Raw genomic sequence first — 27,333 nt, forward strand, 5'->3', positions numbered from 1 at the left:
CATGACCATGAATCATACGGTGTCTTAAAAAAAAAAAGACCATGTATAGTAAGGCGTGTTTTTTTTTTAAACGACCATGTATAGTAAGGCTTTTTTTTTTTTCATGACCATGAATCATGAGGTGTCTTAAAAAAAAAGACCATGTATAGTAAGGCGTGTTTTTTTTTTTAAACGGCCATGTATAGTAAGGCTTTTTTTTTTTTTTTTTTTTAAACGACCATGTATAGTAAGGCTTTTTTTTTTTTTTTAAACGACCATGTAAGGCATTTTTAAAAACATGACCATGAATCATGAGGTGTCTTAAAAAAAAAAAAAAGACCATGTATAGTAAGGCGTGTTTTTTTTTAAACGACCATGTATAGTAAGGCTTTTTTTTTTTTTTTTTTTTAAACGACCATGTATAGTAAGGCTTTTTTTTTTTTTCATGACCATGAATCATGAGGTGTCTTAAAAAAAAAGACCATGTATAGTAAGGCTTTTTTTTTTTTTTTTTAAACGACCATGTATACTAAGGCGTTTTTTTTTTTTTTTTTGTTTGTTTTTAAACGACCATGTAAGGCATTTTTCAAAACATGACCATGAATCATGAGGTGTCTTAAAAAAAAAAAAAAAAAAGACCATGTATAGTAAGGTGTGTTTTTTTTTTTTTTTAAACGACCATGTATAGTAAGGCGTTTTTTTTTTTTTGTTTGTTTTGTTTTTAAACGACCATGTAAGGCATTTTTAAAAACATGACCATGAATCATGAGGTGTCTTAAAAAAAAAAAAGACCATGTATAATAAGGCGTGTTTTGTTTTTTTTAAACGACCATGTATATAGTAAGGCTTTTTTTTTTTTTTTTTTTTTTAAACGACCATGTATAGTAAGGCGTTTTTTTTGTTTGTTTTGTTTTTAAACGACCATGTAAGGCATTTTTAAACAGATGACCATGAATCTTAAAAAAAAAAAGACCATGTATAGTAAGGCTTTTTTTTTTTTTTTTTAAACCACCATATATAGGAAGGCTTTTTTTGTTTGTTTGTTTGTTTTGTTTTTAAACGACCATGTAAGGCATTTTTAAAAACATGACCATGAATCATGAGGTGTCTTAAAAAAAAAAAGACCACGTATAGTAAGGAGTGTTTTTTTTTTTAAACGACCATGTATAGTAAGGCTTTTTTTTTTTTTTTTTTTTTCATGAAAATGAACCATAGGGTGTCTTAAAAAAAAAAAAAAAAGACCATGTATAGTAATGCATGTTTTTTTTTTAAACGACCATGTATAGTAAGGCTTTTTTTTTTTTTTTTTTTTTTAAACGACCTTGTATAGTAAGGCTTTTTTTTTTTTTTTTTTTAACGTCCATGTATAGTAAGGCTTTTTTTTTTTTTTTTTTTTTTTTCATGAAAATGAACCATAGGGTGTCTTAAAAAAAAAAAAAAAAGACCATGTATAGTAATGCATGTTTTTTTTTTAAACGACCATGTATAGTAAGGCTTTTTTTTTTTTTTTTTTTTTTTAAACGACCTTGTATAGTAAGGCTTTTTTTTTTTTTTTTTTTTAACGTCCATGTATAGTAAGGCTTTTTTTTTTTTTTTTTTTTTTTTTTCATGAAAATGAACCATAGGGTGTCTTAAAAAAAAAAAAAAAAGACCATGTATAGTAAGGCGTGTTTTTTTTTAAACGACCATGTATAGTAAGGCTTTTTTTTTTTTTTTTTTTTAAACGACCATGCATAGTAAGGCTTTTTTTTTTTTTTTTTTTTAAACGACCATGTATAGTAAGGCTTTTTTTTTTTTTTTTTTAAACGTCCATGTATAGTAAGGCGTTTTTTTGTTTGTTTGTTTTGTTTTTAAACGACCATGTAAGGCATTTTTAAAAACATGACCATGAATTATGAGGTGTCTTAAAAAAAATAAAATAAAAAAAAAGACCATGTATAGTAAGGCTTTTTTTTTTTTTTTTTTTTTTTTAAATGTCCATGTATAGTAAGGCGTGTTTTTTTTTTTTAAACGACCATGTATAGTAAGGCTTTTTTTTTTTTTTTTTTTTAAACGACCATGTATAGTAAGGCTTTTTTTTTTTTTTTAAACGTCCATGTATAGTAAGGCGTTTTTTTGTTTGTTTGTTTGTTTTGTTTTTAAACGACCATGTAAGGCATTTTTAAAAACATGACCATGAATTATGAGGTGTCTTAAAAAAAATAAAATTAAAAAAAAGACCATGTATAGTAAGGCTTTTTTTTTCTTTTTTTTTTTTTTTTAAATGTCCATGTATAGTAAGGCGTGTTTTTTTTTTTAAACGACCATGTATAGTAAGGCTTTTTTTTTTTTTTTTTTTAAACGACCATGTAAGGCATTTTTAAAAACATGACCATGAATTATGAGGTGTCTTAAAAAAAAAAAAAGACCATGTATAGTAAGGCTTTTTCTTTTCTTTTTTTTAAACGACCATGTAAGGCATTTTTAAAAACATGACCATGAATTATGAGGTGTCTTAAAAAAAAAAAAAGACCATGTATAGGAAGGCTTTTTTTTTTTTCATGACCATGAATCATACGGTGTCTTAAAAAAAAAAGACCATATATAGTAAGGCGTGTTTTTTTTTTAAACGACCATGTATAGTAAGGCTTTTTTTTTTTTCATGACCATGAATCATGAGGTGTCTTAAAAAAAAAGACCATGTATAGTAAGGCTTTTTTTTTTTTTTTTTTTTTTTAAATGACCATGTAAGGCATTTTCAAACAGATGACCATGAATGATGAGGTGTCTTTTTAAAAAAAGACCATGTAAAGTAAGGCGTTTTTTTTTTGGGTTTGTTTTTTAAGGCATTTTTAAAAAGATGACCATGAATCACGAGGTGTTTTGAAAAAAAGACCATGTATAGTAAGGCTTTTCTTTTCTTTTTTTTTTTAAACGACCATGTAAGGCATTTTTAAAAACATGACCATGAATCATGAGGTGTCTTAAAAAAAAAAAGACCATGTATAGTAAGGCTTTTTCTTTTTTTTTTTTTAAACGACCCTGTATAGGAAGGCTTTTTTTTTTTTTTCATGACCATGAATCATACGGTGTCTTAAAAAAAAAAGACCATATATAGTAAGGCGTGTTTTTTTTTTAAACGACCATGTATAGTAAGGCTTTTTTTTTTTTTAATGACCATGTATAGTAAGGCTTTTTTTTTTCATGACCATGAATCATGAGGTGTCTTAAAAAAAAAGACCATGTATAGTAAGGCGTGTTTTTTTTTTTAAACGGCCGTGTATAGTAAGGCTTTTTTTTTTTTTTTTTTTTAAACGACCATGTAAGGCATTTTTAAAAACATGACCATGAATCATGAGGTGTCTTAAAAAAAAAAAAGACCATGTATAGTAAGGCGTGTTTTTTTTTAAACGACCATGTATAGTAAGGCTTTTTTTTTTTTTTTTTAAACGACCATGTATACTAAGGCGTTTTTTTTGTTTTGTTTGTTTTGTTTTTAAACGACCATGTAAGGCATTTTTAAAAACATGACCATGAATCATGAGGTGTCTTAAAAAAAAAAAAAAAAGACCATGTATAGTAAGACGTGTTTTTTTTTTTTAAACGACCATGTATAGTAAGGGTTTTTTTTTCTTTTTTTTTCATGACCATGAATCAGAAGGTGTCTTAAAAAAAAAAAAAGACCATGTATAGTAAGGTGTGTTTTTTTTTTTTTTAAACGACCATGTATAGTAAGGCGGTTTTTTTGTTTTTTTTGTTTTGTTTTTAAACGACCATGTAAGGCATTTTAAAAACATGACCATGAATCATGAGGTGTCTTAAAAAAAAAAAAGACCATGTATAATAAGGCGTGTTTTTTTTTTTTTAAACGAGCATGTATAGTAAGGCTTTTTTTTTTTTTTTTTTTTTAACGACCATGTATAGTAAGGCGTTTTTTTTGTTTGTTTTGTTTTTAAACGACCATGTAAGGCATTTTTAAACAGATGACCATGAATCATGAGGTGTCTTAAAAAAAAAAAGACCATGTATAGTAAGGCTTTTTTTTTTTTTTTTTTAAACGACCATATATAGGAAGGCTTTTTTGTTTGTTTGTTTGTTTTGTTTTTAAACGACCATGTAAGGCATTTTTAAAAACATGACCATGAATCATGAGGTGTCTTAAAAAAAAAAAGACCACGTATAGTAAGGCGTGTTTTTTTTTTAAACGACCATGTATAGTAAGGCTTTTTTTTTTTTTTTTTTTTCATGAAAATGAACCATAGGGTGTCTTAAAAAAAAAAAAAAAAGACCATGTATAGTAAGGCGTGTTTTTTTTTTAAACGACCATGTATAGTAAGGCTTTTTTTTTTTTTTTTTTTTAAACGACCATGTATAGTAAGGCTTTTATTTTTTATTTTTTTTTAAACGTCCATGTATAGTAAGGCGTTTTTTTTTGTTTGTTTGTTTTGTTTTTAAACGACCATGTAAGGCATTTTTAAAAACATGACCATGAATCATGAGGTGTCTTAAAAAAAAAAAGACCATGTATAGTAAGGCGTGTTTTTTTTTTAAACGACCATGTATAGTAAGGCTTTTTTTTTTTTTTTTTTCATGAAAATGAACCATAGGGTGTCTTAAAAAAAAAAAAAAAAAGACCATGTATAGTAAGGCGTGTTTTTTTTTTTTTTCATGACCATGAATCATAAGGTGTCTTAAAAAAAAAAAAGACCATGTATAGTAAGGCGTGTTTTTTTTTTAAACGACCATGTATAGTAAGGCTTTTTTTTTTTTTTTTTTTTTTTTAAATGTCCATGTATAGTAAGGCGTGTTTTTTTTTTTTAAACGACCATGTTTAGTAAGGCTTTTTTTTTTTTTTTTTTTTTAAACGACCATGTATAGTAAGGCTTTTTTTTTTTTTTTTTTAAACGTCCATGTATAGTAAGGCGTTTTTTTGTTTGTTTGTTTTGTTTTTAAACGACCATGTAAGGCATTTTTAAAAACATGACCATGAATTATGAGGTGTCTTAAAAAAATAAAAATAAAAAAAAAGACCATGTATAGTAAGGCTTTTTTTTTTTTTTTTTTTTTTTTTAAATGTCCATGTATAGTAAGGCGTGTTTTTTTTTTTTAAACGACCATGTATAGTAAGGCTTTTTTTTTTTTTTTTTTTTTTAAACGACCATGTAAGGCATTTTTAAAAACATGACCATGAATCATGAGGTGTCTTAAAAAAAAAAGACCATGTATAGTAAGGCTTTTTCTTTTTTTTTTTTAAACGACCCTGTATAGGAAGGCTTTTTTTTTTTTTTCATGACCATGAATCATACGGTGTCTTAAAAAAAAAAGACCATATATAGTAAGGCGTGTTTTCTTTTTAAACGACCATGTATAGTAAGGCTTTTTTTTTTTTCATGACCATGAATCATGAGGTGTCTTAAAAAAAAAGACCATGTATAGTAAGGCGTGTTTTTTTTTTTAAACGGCCGTGTATAGTAAGGCTTTTTTTTTTTTTTTAAACGACCATGTAAGGCATTTTTAAAAACATGACCATGAATCATGAGGTGTCTTAAAAAAAAAAAAAAGACCATGTATAGTAAGGCGTGTTTTTTTTTAAACGACCATGTATAGTAAGGCTTTTTTTTTTTTTTTTTTTAAACGACCATGTATAGTAAGGCTTTTTTTTTTTTCATGACCATGAATCATGAGGTGTCTTAAAAAAAAAGACCATGTATAGTAAGGCTTTTTTTTTTTTTTTTTAAACGACCATGTATACTAAGGCGTTTTTTGGTTTTTTTTTGTTTTGTTTTTAAACGACCATGTAAGGCATTTTTAAAAACATGACCATGAATCATGAGGTGTCTTAAAAAAAAAAAGACCATGTATAATAAGGCGTGTTTTGTTTTTTTTAAACGACCATGTATATAGTAAGGCTTTTTTTTTTTTTTTTTTTTAAACGACCATGTATAGTAAGGCGTTTTTTTTGTTTGTTTGGTTTTTAAACGACCATGTAAGGCATTTTTAAACAGATGACCATGAATCATGAGGTGTCTTAAAAAAAAAAAGACCATGTATAGTAAGGCTTTTTTTTCTTTTTTTTTTAAACGACCATATATAGGAAGGCTTTTTTTTTTTGTTTGTTTGTTTTGTTTTTAAACGACCATGTAAGGCATTTTTAAAAACATGACCATGAATCATGAGGTGTCTTAAAAAAAAAAAAGACCACGTATAGTAAGGCGTGTTTTTTTTTTTAAACGACCATGTATAGTAAGGCTTTTTTTTTTTTTTTTTTTTTTCATGAAAATGAACCATAGGGTGTCTTAAAAAAAAAAAAAAAGACCATGTATAGTAAGGCGTGTTTTTTTTTTAAACGACCATGTATAGTAAGGCTTTTTTTTTTTTTTTTTTTTTTTAAACGACCATGTATAGTAAGGCTTTTTTTTTTTTTTTTTTTAACGTCCATGTATAGTAAGGCTTTTTTTTTTTTTTTTTTTCATGAAAATGAACCATAGGGTGTCTTAAAAAAAAAAAAAAAAGACCACGTATAGTAAGGCGTGTTTTCTTTTTAAACGACCATGTACAGTAAGGCGTGTTTTTTTTTAAACGACCATGTATAGTAAGGCTTTTTTTTTTTTTTTTTTTAAACGACCATGTATAGTAAGGCTTTTTTTTTTTTTTTTTTTTAACGTCCATGTATAGTAAGGCTTTTTTTTTTTTTTTTTTTCATGAAAATGAACCATAGGGTGTCTTAAAAAAAAAATAAAAAAGACCACGTATAGTAAGGCGTGTTTTTTTTTTTTAACGACCATGTATATTAAGGCTTTTTTTTTTTTTTTTTTTCATGAAAATGAACCATAGGGTGTCTTAAAAAAAAAAAAAAGACCATGTATAGTAAGGCTTTTTTTTTTTTTTTTTTTAAACGACCATGTATAGTAAGGCTTTTTTTTTTTTTTTTTTTTTAAACGACCATGTATAGTAAGGCTTTTTTTTTTTTTTTTTTTAAACGACCATGTATAGTAAGGCTTTTTTTTTTTTTTTTTTAAACGTCCATGTATAGTAAGGCGTTTTTTTGTTTGTTTGTTTTGTTTTTAAACGACCATGTAAGGCATTTTTAAAAACATGACCATGAATCATGAGGTGTCTTAAAAAAAAAAAAGACCACGTATAGTAAGGCGTGTTTTTTTTTTTAAACGACCATGTATAGTAAGGCTTTTTTTTTTTTTTTTTTTTTCATGAAAATGAACCATAGGGTGTCTTAAAAAAAAAAAAAAAGACCATGTATAGTAAGGCGTGTTTTTTTTTTAAACGACCATGTATAGTAAGGCTTTTTTTTTTTTTTTTTTTTTAAACGACCATGTATAGTAAGGCTTTTTTTTTTTTTTTTTTAAACGACCATGTATAGTAAGGCTTTTTTTTTTTTTTTTTTAAACGTCCATGTATAGTAAGGCGTTTTTTTGTTTGTTTGTTTTGTTTTTAAACGACCATGTAAGGCATTTTTAAAAACATGACCATGAATTATGAGGTGTCTTAAAAAAAATAAAATAAAAAAAAAAGACCATGTATAGTAAGGCTTTTTTTTTTTTTTTTTTTAATGTCCATGTATAGTAAGGCGTGTTTTTTTTTTTTAAACGACCATGTATAGTAAGGCTTTTTTTTTTTTTTTTTTTTAAACGACCATGTATAGTAAGGCTTTTTTTTTTTTTTTTTTAAACGTCCATGTATAGTAAGGCGTTTTTTTTGTTTGTTTGTTTGTTTTTTTTTTAAACGACCATGTAAGGCATTTTTAAAAACATGACCATGAATTATGAGGTGTCTTAAAAAAAATAAAATAAAAAAAAAGACCATGTATAGTAAGGCTTTTTTTTTTTTTTTTTTTTTTAAATGTCCATGTATAGTAAGGCGTGTTTTTTTTTTTTAAACGACCATGTATAGTAAGGCTTTTTTTTTTTTTTTTTTTAAACGACCATGTATAGTAAGGCTTTTTTTTTTTTTTTAAACGTCCATGTATAGTAAGGCGTTTTTTTGTTTGTTTGTTTGTTTTGTTTTTAAACGACCATGTAAGGCATTTTTAAAAACATGACCATGAATTATGAGGTGTCTTAAAAAAAATAAAATAAAAAAAAAGACCATGTATAGTAAGGCTTTTTTTTTCTTTTTTTTTTTTTTTTAAATGTCCATGTATAGTAAGGCGTGTTTTTTTTTTTTAAACGACCATGTATAGTAAGGCTTTTTTTTTTTGTTTTTTTTTAAACGACCATGTAAGGCATTTTTAAAAACATGACCATGAATTATGAGGTGTCTTAAAAAAAAAAAAAGACCATGTATAGTAAGGCTTTTTCTTTTCTTTTTTTTAAACGACCCTGTATAGGAAGGCTTTTTTTTTTTTTTCATGACCATGAATCATGAGGTGTCTTAAAAAAAAGACCATGTATAGTAAGGCGTGTTTTTTTTTTTAAACGGCCGTGTATAGTAAGGCTTTTTTTTTTTTTTTTTTTTTTTCATGAAAATGAACCATAGGGTGTCTTAAAAAAAAAAAAAAAGACCATGTATAGTAAGGCGTGTTTTTTTTTAAACGACCATGTATAGTAAGGCTTTTTTTTTTTTTTTTTTTTTAAACGACCATGTATAGTAAGGCTTTTTTTTTTTTTTTTTTTTTTAACGTCCATGTATAGTAAGGCTTTTTTTTTTTTTTTTTTTTTAAACGACCATGTATAGTAAGGCTTTTTTTTTTTTTTTTTTTAAACGACCATGTATAGTAAGGCTTTTTTTTTTTTTTTTTAAACGTCCATGTATAGTAAGGCGTTTTTTTGTTTGTTTGTTTTGTTTTTAAACGACCATGTAAGGCATTTTTAAAAACATGACCATGAATTATGAGGTGTCTTAAAAAAAATAAAATAAAAAAAAAGACCATGTATAGTAAGGCTTTTTTTTTTTTTTTTTTTAATGTCCATGTATAGTAAGGCGTGTTTTTTTTTTTTAAACGACCATGTATAGTAAGGCTTTTTTTTTTTTTTTTTTTTTAACGACCATGTAAGGCATTTTTAAAAACATGACCATGAATTATGAGGTGTCTTAAAAAAAAAAAGACCATGTATAGTAAGGCTTTTTCTTTTTTTTTTTTTAAACGACCCTGTATAGGAAGGCTTTTTTTTTTTTTTCATGACCATGAATCATACGGTGTCCTAAAAAAAAAAGACCATATATAGTAAGGCGTGTTTTTTTTTTAAACGACCATGTATAGTAAGGCTTTTTTTTTTTTCATGACCATGAATCATGAGGTGTCTTAAAAAAAAAGACCATGTATAGTAAGGCGTGTTTTTTTTTTTAAACGGCCGTGTATAGTAAGGCTTTTTTTTTTTTTTTTTTTTTAAACGACCATGTAAGGCATTTTTAAAAACATGACCATGAATCATGAGGTGTCTTAAAAAAAAAAAAGACCATGTATAGTAAGGCGTGTTTTTTTTTAAACGACCGTGTATAGTAAGGCTTTTTTTTTTTTTTTTTTTAAACGACCATGTATAGTAAGGCTTTTTTTTTTTCATGACCATGAATCATGAGGTGTCTTAAAAAAAAAGACCATGTATAGTAAGGCTTTTTTTTTTTTTTTTTTAAACGACCCTGTATACTAAGGCGTTTTTTTTTTTTTTTTTGTTTTGTTTTTAAACGACCATGTAAGGCATTTTTCAAAACATGACCATGAATCATGAGGTGTCTTAAAAAAAAAAAAAAAAAGACCATGTATAGTAAGACGTGTTTTTTTTTTTTAAACGACCATGTATAGTAAGGCTTTTTTTTTCTTTTTTTTTCATGACCATGAATCAGAAGGTGTATTAAAAAAAAAAAAAAGACCATGTATAGTAAGGTGTGTTTTTTTTTTTTTTTAAACGACCATGTATAGTAAGGCGTTTTTTTTTTTGTTTGTTTTGTTTTTAAACGACCATGTAAGGCATTTTAAAAACATGACCATGAATCATGAGGTGTCTTAAAAAAAAAAAGACCATGTATAGTAAGGCTTTTTTTTTTTTTTTTTCATGACCATGAATCAGAAGGTGTCTTAAAAAAAAAAAAAAGACCATGTATAGTAAGGCTTTTTTTTTTTTTTTTTTTAAACGACCATATATAGGAAGGCTTTTTTTTTTGTTTGTTTGTTTTGTTTTTAAACGACCATGTAAGGCATTTTTAAAAACATGACCATGAATCATGAGGTGTCTTAAAAAAAAAAAGACCACGTATAGTAAGGCGTGTTTTTTTTTTTAAACGACCATGTATAGTAAGGCTTTTTTTTTTTTTTAAACGACCATGTATAGTAAGGCTTTTTTTTTTTTTTTTAAACGTCCATGTATAGTAAGGCTTTTTTTTTTTTTTTTTTTTTTCCATGACCATGAATCATGAGGTGTCTTAAAAAAAAAAAAGACCACGTATAGTAAGGCGTGTTTTTTTTTTTTTTAAATGACCAGGCTTTTTTTTTTTTTTTTAAACGACCATGTATAGTAAGGCTTTTTTTTTTTTTTTTTCATGACCATGAATCATGAGGTGTCTTAAAAAAAAAAAGACCATGTATAGTAAGGCTTTTTTTTTTTTTTTAACAACCATGTCAGACATTTTTATTATTTGAGACATGGTTTCATCCCAGTGTGATGAGAGACCTTTTGTGTTAGATACAGCCACTCAAAGACAAACGACAAAAAAAAAAAAGTTCCCTTTTTTTTTGAGAAAGTAAACACAGTTGCAAGCTTGTGATTGTTTTGAAGTGGTGGATTCCATCAGCAAGTAGTCTTCATGGGAAAAAAAAAAGGCATTTTGTTTGCAACAAATGTTTTTTTTTTTTTCTTTTTGCTTAAGAAAAGCTCATCAATATTTCAGCGTTTCACTGCTTCCTCTGCAGTTTTCTCTGCCGATCGCAAAGTAAGACAACACCGGTGTAGTGTTCAATGACACCTGTCGACTCCCCATGAGGCTCGTGAAACACACAACACACAGTCTGTCTGCTGCAACATGCTTCACGTGAGAGGCTAAAGCGAGCATGGCCTCCTCTCACGTGATGGGCAAAAGAAGCAACTAAAGTTGAGGCCATGCAGTCCGTCAGGTTCTGTGGTACAAGTGCTTGTAAACAAGAAAACGGGAGCTTTAACCTAAGTCAAAAGGCGCTCAAGAAGTGGAGGCAGTTTGTGGTTTGCATGATTGATGCTTAAAAGAGCGAGAGAGGGTTGAAAAGCAGGGTTTCCCAAACTAGACTTAAATTTACTGCTCATGGTAAACTCTCATGGTAAAATTATAAGAATAAAATGTAAGAAAAGGAATTAAATGAAAAAGAATAAAAAAAAAAATACATTTGACTGAAATTAAGCTATAATAAAAATACAACAAAACCCGAATAAAGTAAGTGAAATAATGATGGTACATGCATAAATGAAAATCAAAAACAAATTCAAAATAGGCTTGAATGAATTTAAATATAATAAAAATAAAATTAAGAGCAGCACAGACATTTTAAAAATAAATCAGCATTCATCCATCCATTTAACCGCTTTCTCCTCACAACAGTTGCGGAGGTAAAATAAATTAGAATAAAATAAAAAATAAAATAAAATAAAATAAATAGAATTAAATTAAAAATAAAATAAAAACAGAATCAAAAGAAATAAGAATAAAATTGAGAAAATACAACCCAACTAAAATAAAATACAACATAAAAATTGAATACCATTAATCAGATGAAAGTAGAACAAATGTGAATAAACAAATAAAATGTTAAAATATAAATATCCTTCTGGCAGACGTGCTACATTAAAACCTTCTTTCCATTACTTCTCAATAAAACATATACTGTAGTGTACACATGCTTGTGTTGGACACAGAAATCATGCATTCAAAAAGCCCTTTGAATAGAACCTGCCCACTTGAATCTTTATTCAGACCCCCATCTTGCAAAATTATGCAGTGAGCCATTTAGGGAGTCAACTCAATCCCCCAGTTTGGGAAACCCTGGTCTGATGCTAGATGAAGATTTGCTGTTCAGGCAAGTCATCCATTTCACGGTTTCAATCTTGATTTCGTAATCCAAACAAATCGTCTTTAGCCACTCTCAAATGTACACGGAAAGAGTTGGGATAAAATGCCAGGAAAAGCAATAAAGGAATAGTCGAGTATTTGTGAGAAGACACACTGTACACACCCTTAGCCGACATGGTCTATAACTTTTCAACCCTCGTTAAATTTGGCTGTATAGCCAGCGAGATTTCCCACTTATCTATGTTCCTACCATCAGCATGTTAAGTGGCTACATGTTAGCATTACAAACTTCACATAATAAAAAAAAAAAAAAAAAATCAGAGATGTTTAAAATATCTGGTATGAGATGATGGAAAAAGTACAAATCTTTGTCCCATTACTGTTACTATATTTCTACTGACAGCTGCGTATGAGGGCAGGGCGGATATACTGTATACCGGTTAGCTTAGTTTAGTATAAAGATGGAAAATATGTCAACTTGCCTCATTTCTCTGTGTTCTATACTGTTGCGAGGGTGCGGAAGCGACGATTTTGTGTCTGTTGTCAAACTCGCTGGCATAAAAGATGTCTACCAGGTCATCTATTTTGTAAACGTTTTCAGGTCTACCAAAGTTTACCTACATCTGGTAAAATGTTGGAATGGGTATAAACCTGATACTTGTACATTTGTGCCACCGTTATATTTCTACAGTACTGTATACCATTGATATAACAGTGAGCGGATCACAGGACGGAAATATGGGACAACAAGGATGGTGGCAATGTATGCTGATTAATTTAGCTTAGCACAAATATAGAAAACATGCGACGCTAACTGCTAGCAATTTTGTTTCTCTCTCTTCTTACCATTCAACTATCGTTGGGGTACAAAATTAATACATCTGGCGTTACATGTTGAAATGATAAAAAGTAAGTACATTTGTACGCTACTGCCATGATCGCAAACCTATTCTTGACAACTTCTAGTACCCGGTTATGTTATCTTAGCACTAAGATGGCAAACACAGGCTAATGGGTGACACGACACTAGGTGTCTTCTTGAGCTCCAGCAGATGTGACGGAGTGTCTGTTGTGGTGGTATTACTAGCATTATGATCCTTGTGAATTCTCCAAACATTTCACGGTCCTCTGACATGTTGGGCATAAGATAATTGAAGTCACTAGGTTATATATATTTAAAAAAACAAACAAACAAAAAAAACATTTGTGTGAATGCAAACCTGTTTGTAGCATGACCTCTCAAACTGGACTATTCCTTTAAGGCTAAATATGTCAAGAACTCACAATGACAGAAAACACACGAGGCATGAATACTGTACAAGCATCCAGATGGTAAACAAAAACAAAGACGTAGTACATATATACAGTACATGAAATGCACAATGCATAGCTCGTTCTTGCTAATCCAGGCACCGTTTTGAAGACCGTATCATAAAAATGCAAAATCAGGAGTCAAATGGTCCTTAATGGGGAAAGCGAGTTCAGGTGCTTGAAAAAAGGCGGAGGTGGTCAATGTGCATCCACGCCTGGACAGTTGAGTCCAGTTTAGAGTTTGTCCCAGTGTCCATGGCGGTGGGAGCGTTAGATCGGCTCGACGTAGTTGGCCGGGTAGAGACCCAGCTGACCGCTGTCCAGGCGACCTTTGCACCAGCCCTGCTCGTCTTCCTCCTCCAGCTTTGTCAGTTCATCACCTTTGTTGAGAACGTAAAAAAAAAAAGTTTACACTGGCAACATAAAAAGCAGTAATTATTCAGTGGGTACAGGGGGTCGCTCGCTTGTCACCGCAGTACCAACGAACCTCTGTTATGAAGCAAGGACACCGTGTGTTATCACATGACTCGTACCTGCTCGGAAACTGAGCTCGTCTTGCTCTTGGCCCTCGTAGTCGTACAGTGCCCGCACTCTCACGCCGCCAGTCGAGTCCTCGTCAAAGGGGTTGGCGCCACCGTTGGTGTCGCTGGCCGAGTTTGGTGCCGTCTGGTCCTCGTCTGACCACTCATTGGAGGCCCTGTGCACCTGGTTCTTTTCGTAGCTGCTCACGCTAAAAGAACCAAAGAAACATAGACCAAAGAAGAAGAGACTTTTATTGTCCCAGCACCTCTGAATACAACTAGCCATGGCTCGTAAATCGCTCTGATTTGTGCTTGTGTGAACTATGCCAATCACAATAACATAGCACCGTATAATAGCCAATCGCTGTTGGTACACCATCACTAAGGTCACTGGTACTGAATTGGCACACTGACGACCGTTAGTGTGAAGATGTCCTGTGATTGACTCTTCATTGTGCAAATTCCAAGTGTTGTATAAGCCAGCTCCTTTGTCCCCAGTCCAAGTCCTTAGGCAGGGCAACTGCATCCCCCGACCCAAATGGGGTCGATCGCTAATGCAACTATATTCGCAACAGAGCCGACAACCCACCCATGTAACAGTAAATGTCCATTGACAAAGGCAAGGCAAGGCAGTTTTATTTCAGTAGCACATTTCATATACAATGCAACTCAAAGTGATTGTATGCAAGCAATGGCACACCACATACAAGCATCAACAAACAAGTTGTTGACATTCAGAAACGAATCTGAGAAAACAAAAGAAGCTTACAAAAATTTATAACAACATACATTGACAACATGAAAACACATGAACAGAAGACGTTAAAAACATTTGAGTAAAGAAATTAGAAGTTTGCTAAAAAAAAAAAAAAAAAAAAAAAAAAAGGACACTGATGATCTGATTCTTACAATAATTTAACGGTTTACAACAGTCATGACATGAAATGCTTCAAGATTGTGTGATAGCGTGAAATGAACTCATGTGCAGGGGCATAATTGCCATACGGTACAAGAAGGCACTCTTAGTACTGAATTTACTCAATTTCCCTGGTTAAGTAATGTCACTCTGTCGCATACTAGAAGCCGCACAACGAGACTTTCTCACCTGCCCTCGTCTCCAGCTTGGGCCCGGTCGACCGTCGCCGTCACGTTGGTCAACATGATGGAATCGCTGCCTTTCTTTGACTTTTCTTTCTTCGTGATGCTGTGGGTAAGGTCCGGGTTGTACTCCTGCAAAATAAACAAGTGTCAACGATTGGATGCTTGTTATCCGGTGGCGTACGGATGCCGGCACCTCAAACTGCGGCCAGTTCATGTGCATGCCGGGGCCATGGTTGTTGTTGAACCACTGTAGGTCTTCTTGAGCACTGGCCGATGTGATGGCGTGTTCGAGTTCCTGGTACACTGACGCGTAGCTGTGCAAAGAGAGCCAGTGTTCAGTGTGTAGTTCTGACTGAGTCACCACATGAATCAAACCTTTGGTTCTCTGTGAGGTTCAGGTGGCGTTTGACGTCCAACAGAACCTCCCTGAGGAAGCTCAGCCTCTTCTCTTCAAATTGCTGACTCTGGTCAAAGACCTGCTCCATACTCTCCATGTACAGAGGTGTACACTTGTTCAGCTCATCCAAAGCTTTCTCGTACTTCTCCTTGGCCTGAAGATAAAAAGACACAAACAAGGAATCTCTCTTCAATGGGGTGAAGGTCAAAAGGTCTGCTGAAGTTGGAGCCATGACAAAAGACTCGGAGGGCGAGAGAGGCAGTGAGGATGCGATATTGAGTCACGTTAGCGTTTCTAACAACCGTGCATATTCTGCTTTGAAGAAAATGAGTTTTTGCGTCTTTCAGTAGATCACAGAAGCTTCTGACCTTCTGCGAATCGAGTTTGCACTTGTCCACTTTCTCGTGGAGTTTCTTCAGTTGGTCTGCAGTCACTGAGGCGTCGCTCTTGCCGTTGGCCTCTCTGGTCGACGCAAGCTTCTCCTCTTTGCAGGCCATGTGGTACGACTTTTTGGCGGCCTCAAGCTGATGGGAAACGTGACAAAAGAAATGTTTGTCGACCAGTTAACACATTCACTGCCAGCCCAGCAAAAATGCATTATTTGACGTCTTTTTCCGTCAATGGCAATCAATGAGTTAAGATGAGATGTAACCAAAATTGACGGATTTTTAAGCAAAATTTGCCTTAGAAAAAGAAAAAGGGAAAAAAGGATGCTGCAATATAATCACAAAATATATTGGTACATTGTGTTTAAAACATTCACTGCCAGCCCAGCAAAAATGCATTATTTGACGTCTTTTTCCGTCAATGGCAGTCAATGAGTTAAAGGCAACCCATAAAGAGCCATATCTGAAGGAAATTGGTGTCCTTGTTGAAGAAAAGAAGCAAAGAACTGATCATCTTCAGCCAATTAAAGTCCATTTATTCACATCTGATATTCTGATACAGGAACATTCTCCTCAGGTTCCCTTACCTCCTTCAACTTTTTAGCCCAGGGCTTCTGGGCCTTCTTGAATCCCTCTTCTGCCTCTTTGGTTTCCTTGAAGCCTCCCATCATCTGCTTGTGGTACGAGTCTTTCTGCCAGTTCTTCACCTTCTCAAAGTCCTCGCTCATCAGGCCGTTCTTCACTTCATGGTGAAGATCACTCACCTTCTCCGCCTCAGTCATCAGCGACGTCCAAGCGCGTTCGACCGTACCGTACTGGGGACCTGGTGCAAGGGGAATGGCAGGTTTTTGCGTTATTGACTAGCTAAATTTCGTAGACCTGCACATCGTGAGACACCTCTGACCTTTGTCCACCAGCTGTCTCCATCTCTTGGACCACTCGGTCAGCTGTTGGGAGTAGGCTTTTTCAATCTTCGCTCGCTCCTGGATGCAATTCATGAGGTCATTGCAGAGCCTATGACCGTCATCGATTCGCTTCACGGTACGTTTGTAGTTCCCCACCTTTCCAATGGAACACAATATTCCACTAACTCACATTGAACATTGTTGTGATACACCTACAGGGAGTGCAAACATGAATATTTGGAGATAATTCCCCTTTGCGGCTTTAACAGCTTTACAGTCTTCTGGGAAGTCGACCACCCAAACCGTAGCACTTAACGCAAACTCTAAACCAGACCCTGTAGCTCATAACAACAACCTCACAACCAAAACCTAACCATATTGCCTTATGGTAACTTTTTTTTTCTTTCTTAAAAATCCTCTCTAGTTTTTCCTCTGGTCTCTTGAGATCTCGCTAATTTGTTGGAATTTAGAGGCTTCCGGGGTTGGCGTAAGACTTTGATTTTGTAACCATGGGGAAGGCAGGAAGTGTTTGGTCGGTGCTGGATTTCACTTTGATTTATCTTTCTTTTCTCTTTATTTTTTCTGACCTTTTTTCTGGTCTCCTGACAATTTGAACCTCGCGACTCTGGCAAGATTCTGAATTACCTGGTTAAGGCGAAGGGTAATGGGATATTTATAAGGTTTTAGGTGAATTAATGAGTATAAATTTATACGTATTTGCACGCACACGCACGCCTTATGGTAACCTTTTACTTCGAAACACCACCCTAGCCATAATCATTACCCTACTCATACCCGCTAAACATAACCACTAAACCCAACTCTTATTCCGACCCACAACCCTGCCCCCAATCATAAACCCCGGATGTGGGTATTTGAATATTTATGTTGAGCGACGCCACACCCCTGCTTTAAGTGAACTCGACAAGTGCTTGCATCACACCCGCAAATGTATCGTCGGCATGGCAGAGCCAGCTGAGTCAGCTTCACTGCAGCAAACGCGATGCAGCGAGCCACGGTGATGTAGCGACGGCAGGCTGGAAGACGACACCTCTGCTGCTCCAGCTAAACGCACAACTGAATGATGTGTTGATGACACAACACTGCAGAGCGGGAGGGGAACACACACATGCAGTTTCTCCTCAAGTTAGAACCCTCGTCAGCCCTTTCAGTTACGGATGAATTTTAACAGTTCCTGATATGGTTCTTGTCAGAGATGTTGAGATTTCTCGTCATCACAGTTTCTGGAATGCTGCAAAACCACGAAACTACCGTATCGCATCGCTGTTGCTCAACAGTGTTGAGCTCTCATATATAATGAATGAATACGGAAAACTCCGGTTACTCGTGACTTGCTTGTGCTCGGAAACCCTATTTGGGGATGTCATGTCATTGTGAGCACACACAATGTTGTACTTTTTGGGGTACACTGGCTGGGTTGGGGCTTTTGTATCTTTGACTTTTTCAGCTAGGGAACATACATGTACATTTTTTGGACCTAGAAAAGTCACAATTTGCACCAAATTTGAACACTTCCAACTAAAGTTGCAATGGCCCAAAGTAGCAAATTATTTTGGGATATGTCTGGGATGATAAATAAACATTGTATATTAATCCTCAGTTGAGGTCGGTTCAACGAGAGTTCATTCGGCGCCCCGTGGTGCTTCATCTCTTTGATGTCTAATCACCAATTCTTTCTCTCACCTCCCAGAAACTGTCGGTGCTCTCCTCCAGGCTGGCCGATTCGTCGAAAGCGCCAGACATGGTGGCGGTCGGGGCGGAGCTATGGCGTCTTGGTTAGCTTCTCTCACGCGCTGCGAGGGCAAGATGAGAACGCATATGAAAAATCATGCATCATAAGAAGATTCTCTCTAATACCGCGTTGCATATTTTAATCCTTAGCATTGCATATTTAGTAATATTATTTATGCAACCGTCAACATTAAAGCTGCTTTTGGAACATCAGAAAATATATGTGCATTATCAAGCTTTACTTTTCAGGTTTAGTTTGGTCTCTATCGCACAAGCTGATAACAGTTCAACATCTCAATCTAAAAGTGAAACACTATCAAAGAAACAAGCAGATTCTGAACGCTTCAACTCCCCTTAGGCCGAGATCAATATATGGAAAGACCGGCTATTAATCTTCTCTGGAATCGACCCGGTGACATTTCCTGGGGGACAAGAGGAGCCTAAACTTGCAGAGTCACTGTGTCGCCAACAAAACGCAAGCCTGTTGTTGCAAATTAATTAGAATGAAGAGTTAACGAGATCCAGTCAAATTAACTGACAGGACTCAGTATGCTAATTTCCATCTATGTACAAACCTAACAGACAAATGGATGCTGCAATTAATTTTTTTTTGTTCTCGCAGCATTACTCAGTTTCCTTGTTGCGAGAGGCACTTCATGCATATTTTTTTTTTTTTTTTTTTAAATCTGGTAACGATGTTCGTTCTCTAAAACGAGACGGAAGATGACGTTTTCATCTGTTGCGTTGATTGCTCAAAACAAACGTGCAAAGATGCCGCATCGTCCAATCAGCTCGAAGTATTGTACAGCAAGTCCCTCCTTTCCCGATCGGATCTGCCAAGTGAAATCCCAGATTGATAATGTGAAGAATTCCCTTGACAGAATCATAATTATCAAGCTGGCTTGTGATGTCAGCAGTTGGTCTCCAGTTAGTCCAATTGGTTCCATCAATCTGTGCTTAAATCTTTAACCTTTTCTTGTTTCCACAATGAGTATTTGCTCCAAATATCGGTTATCAGCCTCCTTGACTACTAGTAATGGGGATCGGTATCTGCCCTGAAAAAAAACATCAGTCTTGCATTTATAGAGGAAAACATTGCAGATGAGGAACATTTCGAGGAACGTGCGGCAGATGCACAACAATAGAAAGAGGATGGTGTGTTTTGATAGGAGATCAGTGAGTTGTGGACAGGGGGTGGGGCAGTAGCGGCGTGGGTATCTGGGTCAACCATCATGACTCTTCTGACAATGGAGGTGGCAAGAGAGAGAGGTCACTGGAGTGTGAGAGAGAAAGAGAGCAAGAGAGAGAGGATTTCCCACCCAAAATCGAAAATCCACTCCATTGTGAATATGGTCCAAATCCAGTCGATGTCTTTGGGTGACGAAACACACTTTATTGTTTAATCCATTTGCCTCACACCGAGAGGAGCTTTTGTTTGGCGGAGCTTGTTCTACCTTTAAACCAACGTTATTGAGCTGATAACACAAACGACAAAGGCTATGCTACTCATCTTTTAGCCAGGGACGAGTTCCAAGTAAGAACCACAACTACAGATATGGTGAGCTATAGAGGCATCAACTCAACAAGACAAAGACCACCACAGCCCCCTGCCTGAACAAAAGCTTACCCCCAGTCCTCCATTAGCGGCGGCCCCGGTTGCAGCCAGGAGAGAAAAAAAAAGAAAAAAAAAAAAAAGACACGTGGTCTCGGACAAAACAACCTCCTCCACTTCGGAGCAACAAGAGCATCAAGCGAGGAAAGGAACCGGACTCAACCCAGAGCGCAAAATGTGTGCGTGTTTGTTTGTGTATCTCAGCAAGAGAGCGGTAATCCTGTGGTGTTGAGCTCGAGTGCTTCTGACGGAGCGCTGAGCCAGAGGGACACATGAGGAGAAATGAGGCAGTTGTGGGGGGTGGTAGTCGGTGGGTGTGTTGCCGTTTGGGCGTAAGGCTGGTGACGCCTCTCAGCTCCTCAGGTTTTGTTTTGGTTTCAAGACTCACTCTTTACTGATGGATTTACACTGGACAGTTTAAGCTAGCGGTCCCCCACCACATCAAGCAACATTTTGATGGACCGACATAGAAACCAACAAAAAAATATTTACGCTGAAAGTAGCTGTATTTAGTGGACGTCTTGCGCTGGTTTCTTTTCTGTCCCATCTTGGGTCTAATAGTCCAGTCGTCTGTAATTTTGTTTTAGTTGACAAATCCCAATTCACAAAGGTAGGAAGTTGGAAACTGAAGCATGATTTTCACTGCTTTTTGGGCAGTTTTGAAGGATTTTAAGTGGGTCTTCTCATATTGTCTCGAAAATACAGCTTTCATTTTATTGAAAGTTGTAGGTTATTTCTTTTGTCTTATCATTTGGCCTTTTTTCATTTCCTCATTTTTGCTAGCTTGTGGTTTAACTTTTTGTTTTTTTTGTTTTTAACATCACATGACAGACAACGTGGCTGTTCTAGCATTACATTGGAATTGCACACTTGGATCTGGAGTACAAATCCAGCCTTTAGCTAAAACCATCACCTACCAGGACGATAACAAACGGAATAAATTTGTTTTTGGAGTGTACGAACAGCATGAAAAACCTTGGCGGAGGTCTTATGTGAAGCTCGAGGCGAGTGTTTGAGCAGCCGATTACGAAGAGGGCGGCGGCGATCTTCGCGGAGATACGAAGCATGCAGAGAGATATACGGTGGTCATAAAAGGCGGAGCGAGTCAGCCGTCACACTAATGATATCTCGGGTCAAAAATTGATCGTGGTTGATCAATAGTAGGACTACTTCTCAAGAGATTCAAACCATGGATAAAAATACTTGCTGAAAGATCAAATTTGAAAATGCGATGTATGCTGTCATATATTCACAAACATTACAGAATTACTACTGGTATGTACAACTTCGAAGGAGAATCTAATTTATTGCCATTAAATAATTAATTAAGGCCCAAGCACCAGGCAGAGTGAAGGCCCTCTCGGGAATTGCTGCGAATCGCCTTTTAAGCGAGCCGAGTGCTCACTCTGGCATGCATCGTAGGAATCATAACAACATACCCAACAAAGTCTGCGTCCCAGGATTCAAACCGAAAACCTCTGAACGCCCAGACAGTTATGCTAAGCACTAGTTCACGACGCAACGAGTAGCATCAAAAAACAAGATCAGAACAGATACAAAACCTGAAGTATTCCTGACCACCTTGAGGAGAACGGCGCTGCTGCATGCTCACCTCAACCGTGCCGCTATGCAGCACGCCTTCAACACACACAGGGAGTGAACTTTGCTATTTCCTTGCAAAGATGCATCAGGCCGTCAATAATTAGCAAGGGAGGGTCACGGGGAAAGGGAGGAAGAACACAGAGGAGAGTGACAAGGGGTGACGAGGGGAGGGACACTTATGAGAATAGTAATAACTTGGCCTTTACACTGAGAGGAAGTGAGTGGCTTTGGGTGTCCTGGAAAGCGCTAAAAGGGTGACTTTTATGATCATTATTAGGGTTATAATTAGGGATGGGCGAGTACCGATACCAGCCTTTTTTCAGTTACTCGAGTACTCGTGACACAGACGAGTACAAGCGACCGATGGCAGCGGGGGAAGACGTTAAGTGAGTCCTCCTTGCCTGTAACTGGCGCTAGCTTGCAGCAGTTTTTCCACCAAAACTTCACCAGTTTGGAAATACTTCAAAATTGTGAATCTTAAACTAAAAGAGCATTTTTGTGTTTTATTTTGAGTATTAAGACTATTGAAGAGTGACTGTGCTTTTTTGGGGGGGCAAAATTAAAGGAAATATATTTGTTTAAAACTATCTTTTAGTGATTTTTTTTTATTTGTCAAAATGTACTACTGGTATCGGCAGTTGGTATCGGTATCGGTGAGTTCTGAGGGTCTGAGTATCGGTATCGGTCTGAAAAAAAGTGGTATCGAATATCCCTAGTTATAATTAAGATTCGGCATTTTAGGTTCATTGAAGGCTCAAGGTGTGAATATTAATACTACTCCTTAAGGAAAGAATTAACGATTGACATATACATTTGCGCAAAAATATGGAGGCAACTGTGCCTCTTCTGTTTACATTTGCTAATTATATGTAGCAGCACTACTGGGTGCAATTCTTACCCGATGTAAGTCTGTTTAATGGCACTTAAAAAAATAGCGTGTTGTATCATTTTTTTTAATAGAATAACTGAAAATATCTACATATATAGCGTGGTATATCATTATCATTATTATCATCATTAGACCGTCGGGTGGGGGGGGGGGGGGGGGGGGGTAGTTTTACCATACTAGTTTACCCCTAACCCATATCACAATAGAAGGTTTCTTTTCTGTTTCACCCAACTCTAGATGGATGGAATATTGAGATTTGACTGGGAATGTGTTCTACTGTTCAAATGAAAGACCTCTACACCAAACAGGACTTTATAAAGGGCCTTCCTTAAAGTGTTCCCACGAAGCTCGATACCTCCAATTGTCCTAACCCCTGATGAATTTGTTCATTGATCGAGAGAGACACACTCACAGACAGATGTTTTGGCCATCTGCCTATCATCTAATCAGATTTCTTCCCCGAGGTGGGTGGGCTTGCGCCGTCTGACCTCCGTGTTCCGTCCCACCATTGTGCCGGCTAATTTATGACGTCGCAAATGAGAGCAGAGAATGGCTTCAGGTCGAGGGTTTATATCTTGGATATTGATAGGTAATATTCAAATGGACTCTTGCTTGCTTTTGTCGGGGTGGAATCAGTTGATGGCCACAGGTTTGGACAGCACATCCAAGTTGAAAGGTTTCAGTTTGAAAACCTACAAGGCATTTTAAGCAGCGTACACACCACACAACGATAATCGGGTCAATTTTGAGCATTTTCTACCTCTGATCAAGAAGCCCCCATTAGATTTTTTTTTTTCCCTCTTCGATCCCGAATGTTATTTTAGCCAATCGATTTTGACATTGATCACACGATTCATATCAAAGATCGTAACCTATCACGAGACGTGGCCCAAATCATCTCCACAAAAGCAAACATTCCGCGCCAACAACAACAACCAATTACTTGCACACATTGTTACCATGGCAACAGTCCAAGCTTTCCTTTCCCCCGGGTGAAGTTCTTCCTCTAATTTGAACGAAACATCACTCTGAATGACAATTAGGTCGAAAAGATAGCAGCCATCTTTAGCGATGATTACAGTGAAGGAACACTTCAGCTCAAACAGCAGCTGACGTGAAATCAATGGAGCTTATGAATCATTGAATATGAGTTACATTTTAAGTGTACGTAAGGATGGCTGAAGCCTTTCAGTATTGGATAGCATCGGAGCGCATCCACTTACGCATAATGATGACATCAAGGCCATATTGTATTAATAATAAATCCATACATGATATGATGCTATCATGTCAAAGCCAAAAGGTAAGAAAAAGTTGTGTGGAAGTTTTTTTTGTTTTGTTTTTTGTTTTGGGTGCGCTAATTAATTCCCAATAAATTGTCATTGTCAGAATTCAATCTAAACCTGTAGCCAATGTCTTAGAGGTCATAACCTCGAGAGGCAGGTGGAGAAGTGAGCGGCAGATGTTGACACGGTGACCTCGGGAGACATAGAATGGGAAGATCGTGTCCCTCAGGAATAACGAGAAAGACGTCTTGGGGGTTGACTCTTATTAATTACGTCAATAGCCTCGTCTGTCTGTTCATGCAATTGAATAACATAATACATTAGCATGAGGGAAACCTTTGTTTTTCCTGTACTAATTCAGACTACAAAATAAATCTCAAATAATCTAACTATTCCATATATCTTTTTACTTTTAAGAAAGCAAGAAAGCACATTTAGTGAGTCAAAATGAATGCCAGATGCCTCACAATAAAGTGAGTGAAAACCACGTGATTATTCCCAACCAATTAGTAAAGACAGGTAATCAATACCTGTCTTGACTGAAAATGTTACACAAAATAATTAAACAAAATTTTTTTTTTAAACATACAATATATATGTAAATATATTTATAAAAAAATAAATAATGTTATATTAATAAAAAAAATTGAGCTGGTCATCAACAAAGGAATAATGTTTATTTTTGATTTTTGTTTTTGTCAGCATCGATGCACAATTTGCACAGAATTTGTCGCGACATAAACTACAGGGGCCTTCACCCGATCATAGTTTGCAAGTGCACGATTTTGAAATATCGCCTCAAACATCGCCTGGGCAGTTTTGAAACGTTCAATGTAAAAGTGAACTGCCTGATCTTTAAAGCATTGCGTGCGGTAGGCCTGTGCTGATGAGACACTTCAGAACCGCGGACAGAGCCCACCCGGGAGGCACAACATGGAGGTAGGATGCAATCGCACACCTGTATGAATTATTTTCCATTAATTGTCTGACGTGAATCCACAATAAATGACTGAAAATTGGAATGAAACTAGTGACACAGCATCCGCAGGAGCAGAATAACGGCGGCTCAATTGACACCTCCCACACTTAAACCTACTATAGTTCATAATGTATTACAAAACTGTTATATTAACACCCCCATGTCTTTTCTTCTCTTTGTTTCGTTCTTCTTCTTTTTCTCCCCCCCTTTAAATTAAACATCCTTCCTACTACACCCTTGGGCTTCCATTTCACCGACGCCGCCATGCAATGAAAAGAATTCCAATTAAGTTCCGTTTTAATTGCTGTTAATGCACACGTAAGACGATCGCTAACGAATAATCACATGAATGATTTGAAAAGATGACATACCGACGAGAACCGTCCACTTGCTCGTTTCAATCCTGCAAGACGGGCAGCATCGTCGTCAAACGCTGGAGATGGAGACGTCGCTAGGGATGGCGTCAAGCTAGAGATGTCGGAACGCATTTCCGGAAGCTCTTCGTCTGCTTCAAAATAAAGGCCCAAACAACCGGGAAGTTGAGAGGAAATAAAGTACGTCTTTCTTTATGCCTTCGTTTTCATATACAGCAAATCATATTTCCATAAATTATCAGTTTTGCGCTGAATGGACGCTTCATGATGAAGACAGTGCACATTTTCAAATAAAACGAAATACAATTACTGCAGTTCCCCTCCGCAGCGAAGGGGGGCGACATACGGAAAGAGGCTCTGACTCCTAGGGTGAGAATAAACCCTCCCCACCAACGACGCCCGTTCCTTCCGTCTCCGGTCTACTATCAAGCGGAAAGGTAAAAATGTTACCAGTGTCCAAATCTAAATATATCTCGAACATCGCGAGTGTTAATAAAAATACACGGAGAACATCCAACTCCCGCACTCCTTTGAATCGTAGAAATCGTTGTATTTCGAATGTGACTGTTATGAATCAGCTAATATGACGACTAGAAGATGAGCCTGTCTGCGGTGTTGACCGATGGCTCCCATTTTCATGTCTGAACCGGGACGCCTTTGATTATGTCAGTGTGTCTAGCGTATGCAAAATGTGAAAAACAAATGACAGCCTCTGTTTTTACGTTGGGGCCAATGCTAATTGTTTTGGCTGCCGCGAAGCACACGCTACATGAGACAACCGAGTGAGCTAGCGAGTTAGCATGCTAACGGCGCTTTGCCTCTTTCCTATGAGCAGATGCTGATGCCCAAGAAGAATCGCATTGCTATCTACGAGCTCCTCTTCAAGGAGGGAGTCATGGTGGCCAAAAAGGACGTCCACCTGCCCAAGCATCCAGAGCTTGCCGACAAGAACGTGCCCAACCTTCATGTGATGAAAGCGATGCAGGTGAGCGTGTGGGATACGATCCTCTAAATATACTAAAACTTACCATGCTTGCTTTTCTTGCACAGTCCCTGAAGTCGTGCGGCTACGTCAAGGAGCAATTTGCCTGGCGCCACTTCTACTGGTACCTCACCAACGAGGGGATCCAGTACCTACGGGACTTCCTTCACCTGCCCTCCGAGATTGTGCCCGCCACGCTGCGTCGCCAGACCCGCCCTGAGACCGCCAGGCCCAGGCCCAAGGGTGAGCCTGATGAATTGAAACGCAAAAGAATCAGTTATCCTTAAATTTCAGTTGGGAAAGTGTTTAACTATGAGAAGCGCAAAGCATTGGAGTTGACTGATGACATTTAAATATTGACAGATGAAGATTTTAGTCTCAGTTGAGATACTTCCTTGACACCAATTACTACTTGTCATTTAGCAAACACTTCGGTGCATACCTAAGTAGTAAACAAGACACAAATACAGCTGATACGTCCACGATGCAAAACAGCGCGACACCTTTTTTTAAGCCCTACAAGAAAACTCACCTGCGGCTAAAAATGGTCAACAAGCAAACGTGCAAAAACTAGGGCATATGTAAACTGAAATTCCATTGCATTTGTGTTTAGTTAATACATTTATAAAAATCACATTTAGTTCAAAGTACTTACCATTGGAGGGGGAACATGAAATCATCGCTGCAACAGAAGGTTGGCCGTTGTTCCGAAGAAGCAAAACATTGTAAATTGTTGCAGGAGCAGAAGGAGACAGGCCTGCCCGCCTTAACCGTGGAGAGTCTGACAGAGATGCGTACAGACGATCTGCTGCACCACGTATGTATTGTAGATCTATTGATGGTTGTGAAATGGTAATTTCTCCGTGGTTGACTAATTTATCATCTTTCAGCCGGTGCTGACAAGAAAGCAGAGGCTGGTGCCGGCGCTGCCACAGAGTTCCACTTTGTAAGTACTGGCACAAGGTTCAATAATAGTGTAAAAAAAAAAAAAATTGACTTTTTTTTTTTTCCCTCTCTTTTCAGAGGGGCGGCTTTGGGCGCGGCAGAGGACAGCAGCCTCAGTAAATTTTTACTTTCTGTACAATAAAGAAAATTCAAAACAAGTAAAGCCCAAAGTATTTCTTAAATTAGTAACATGACAATGATTCAGTTTTACATGCATCTAGAAATGTTCACAACCTTGGCTGACTTGCACCATACACAAAAGTGGGAAATTTATACTCCTTATCCCCCTCCTGTAAATGTACCAAAAAATAAGTTGTGGCAGTGTATGAACAAAACACTGTATTC

General features: G+C 36.0%; 3 protein-coding genes across 9 annotated transcripts in view; 1 reads left to right on the forward strand and 2 right to left on the reverse strand.

Annotated features, from left to right (window-relative positions):
* Positions 1-27,333, reverse strand: part of LOC144024572 (synaptotagmin-2-like) — a 400,108-nt gene that overhangs the window by 61,739 nt on the left and 311,036 nt on the right. The gene's annotated exons all lie outside the window — the stretch shown is intronic.
* On the reverse strand, positions 11,830-26,292 carry pacsin1b (protein kinase C and casein kinase substrate in neurons 1b). Of its 3 annotated transcripts, none has more exons than XM_077529936.1 (11): positions 26,090-26,292; positions 25,059-25,192; positions 18,272-18,381; positions 16,567-16,723; positions 16,250-16,485; positions 15,645-15,800; positions 15,255-15,430; positions 15,073-15,193; positions 14,884-15,008; positions 13,791-13,987; positions 11,830-13,637 (listed from the first exon to the last, which is right to left on the reverse strand). In XM_077529936.1, the coding sequence occupies exons 3-11, from the start codon at positions 18,329-18,331 to the stop codon at positions 13,528-13,530; spliced, it is 1,338 nt and encodes a 445-aa protein (XP_077386062.1). In that variant the 5' UTR covers positions 18,332-18,381; positions 25,059-25,192; positions 26,090-26,292; the 3' UTR covers positions 11,830-13,527. The 3 variants fall into 3 exon arrangements, with proteins under 3 accessions (XP_077386062.1, XP_077386061.1, XP_077386063.1); XM_077529935.1 differs by having other exon boundaries at positions 25,059-25,195; XM_077529937.1 differs by lacking the exons at positions 25,059-25,192; positions 26,090-26,292 and adding an exon at positions 19,947-20,216.
* On the forward strand, positions 25,372-27,151 carry rps10 (ribosomal protein S10). Of its 3 annotated transcripts, none has more exons than XM_077529940.1 (6): positions 25,372-25,498; positions 25,897-26,046; positions 26,112-26,286; positions 26,789-26,860; positions 26,934-26,989; positions 27,067-27,151. In XM_077529940.1, the coding sequence occupies exons 2-6, from the start codon at positions 25,897-25,899 to the stop codon at positions 27,106-27,108; spliced, it is 495 nt and encodes a 164-aa protein (XP_077386066.1). In that variant the 5' UTR covers positions 25,372-25,498; the 3' UTR covers positions 27,109-27,151. The 3 variants fall into 3 exon arrangements, with proteins under 3 accessions (XP_077386066.1, XP_077386064.1, XP_077386065.1); XM_077529938.1 differs by having other exon boundaries at positions 25,373-25,498; positions 26,783-26,860; XM_077529939.1 differs by lacking the exon at positions 25,372-25,498 and adding an exon at positions 25,570-25,726 and having other exon boundaries at positions 26,783-26,860.

The sequence above is a fragment of the Festucalex cinctus genome, chromosome 8 (assembly GCF_051991245.1).
Source record: "Festucalex cinctus isolate MCC-2025b chromosome 8, RoL_Fcin_1.0, whole genome shotgun sequence".
Taxonomy (NCBI): Eukaryota; Metazoa; Chordata; class Actinopteri; order Syngnathiformes; family Syngnathidae; genus Festucalex; species Festucalex cinctus.

Bases quoted from the DNA above. Each gene is read 5' to 3' on its own strand.
- pacsin1b (XM_077529936.1), bottom strand. From the start codon at position 18,331: ATGTCTGGCGCTTTCGACGAATCGGCCAGCCTGGAGGAGAGCACCGAC. The intron at 15,194-15,254 runs GTTTGATTCATG...CTCTTTGCACAG, and splicing joins AACCTCACAGAGAACCAAAG to CTACGCGTCAGTGTACCAGG. The intron at 15,009-15,072 runs GTGCCGGCATCC...TTTATTTTGCAG, and splicing joins TGAACTGGCCGCAGTTTGAG to GAGTACAACCCGGACCTTAC.
- rps10 (XM_077529938.1), top strand. From the start codon at position 25,897: ATGCTGATGCCCAAGAAGAATCGCATTGCTATCTACGAGCTCCTCTTC. The intron at 26,287-26,782 runs GTGAGCCTGATG...AAATTGTTGCAG, and splicing joins CGCCAGGCCCAGGCCCAAGG to GAGCAGAAGGAGACAGGCCT. The intron at 26,990-27,066 runs GTAAGTACTGGC...CTCTCTTTTCAG, and splicing joins CTGCCACAGAGTTCCACTTT to AGGGGCGGCTTTGGGCGCGG.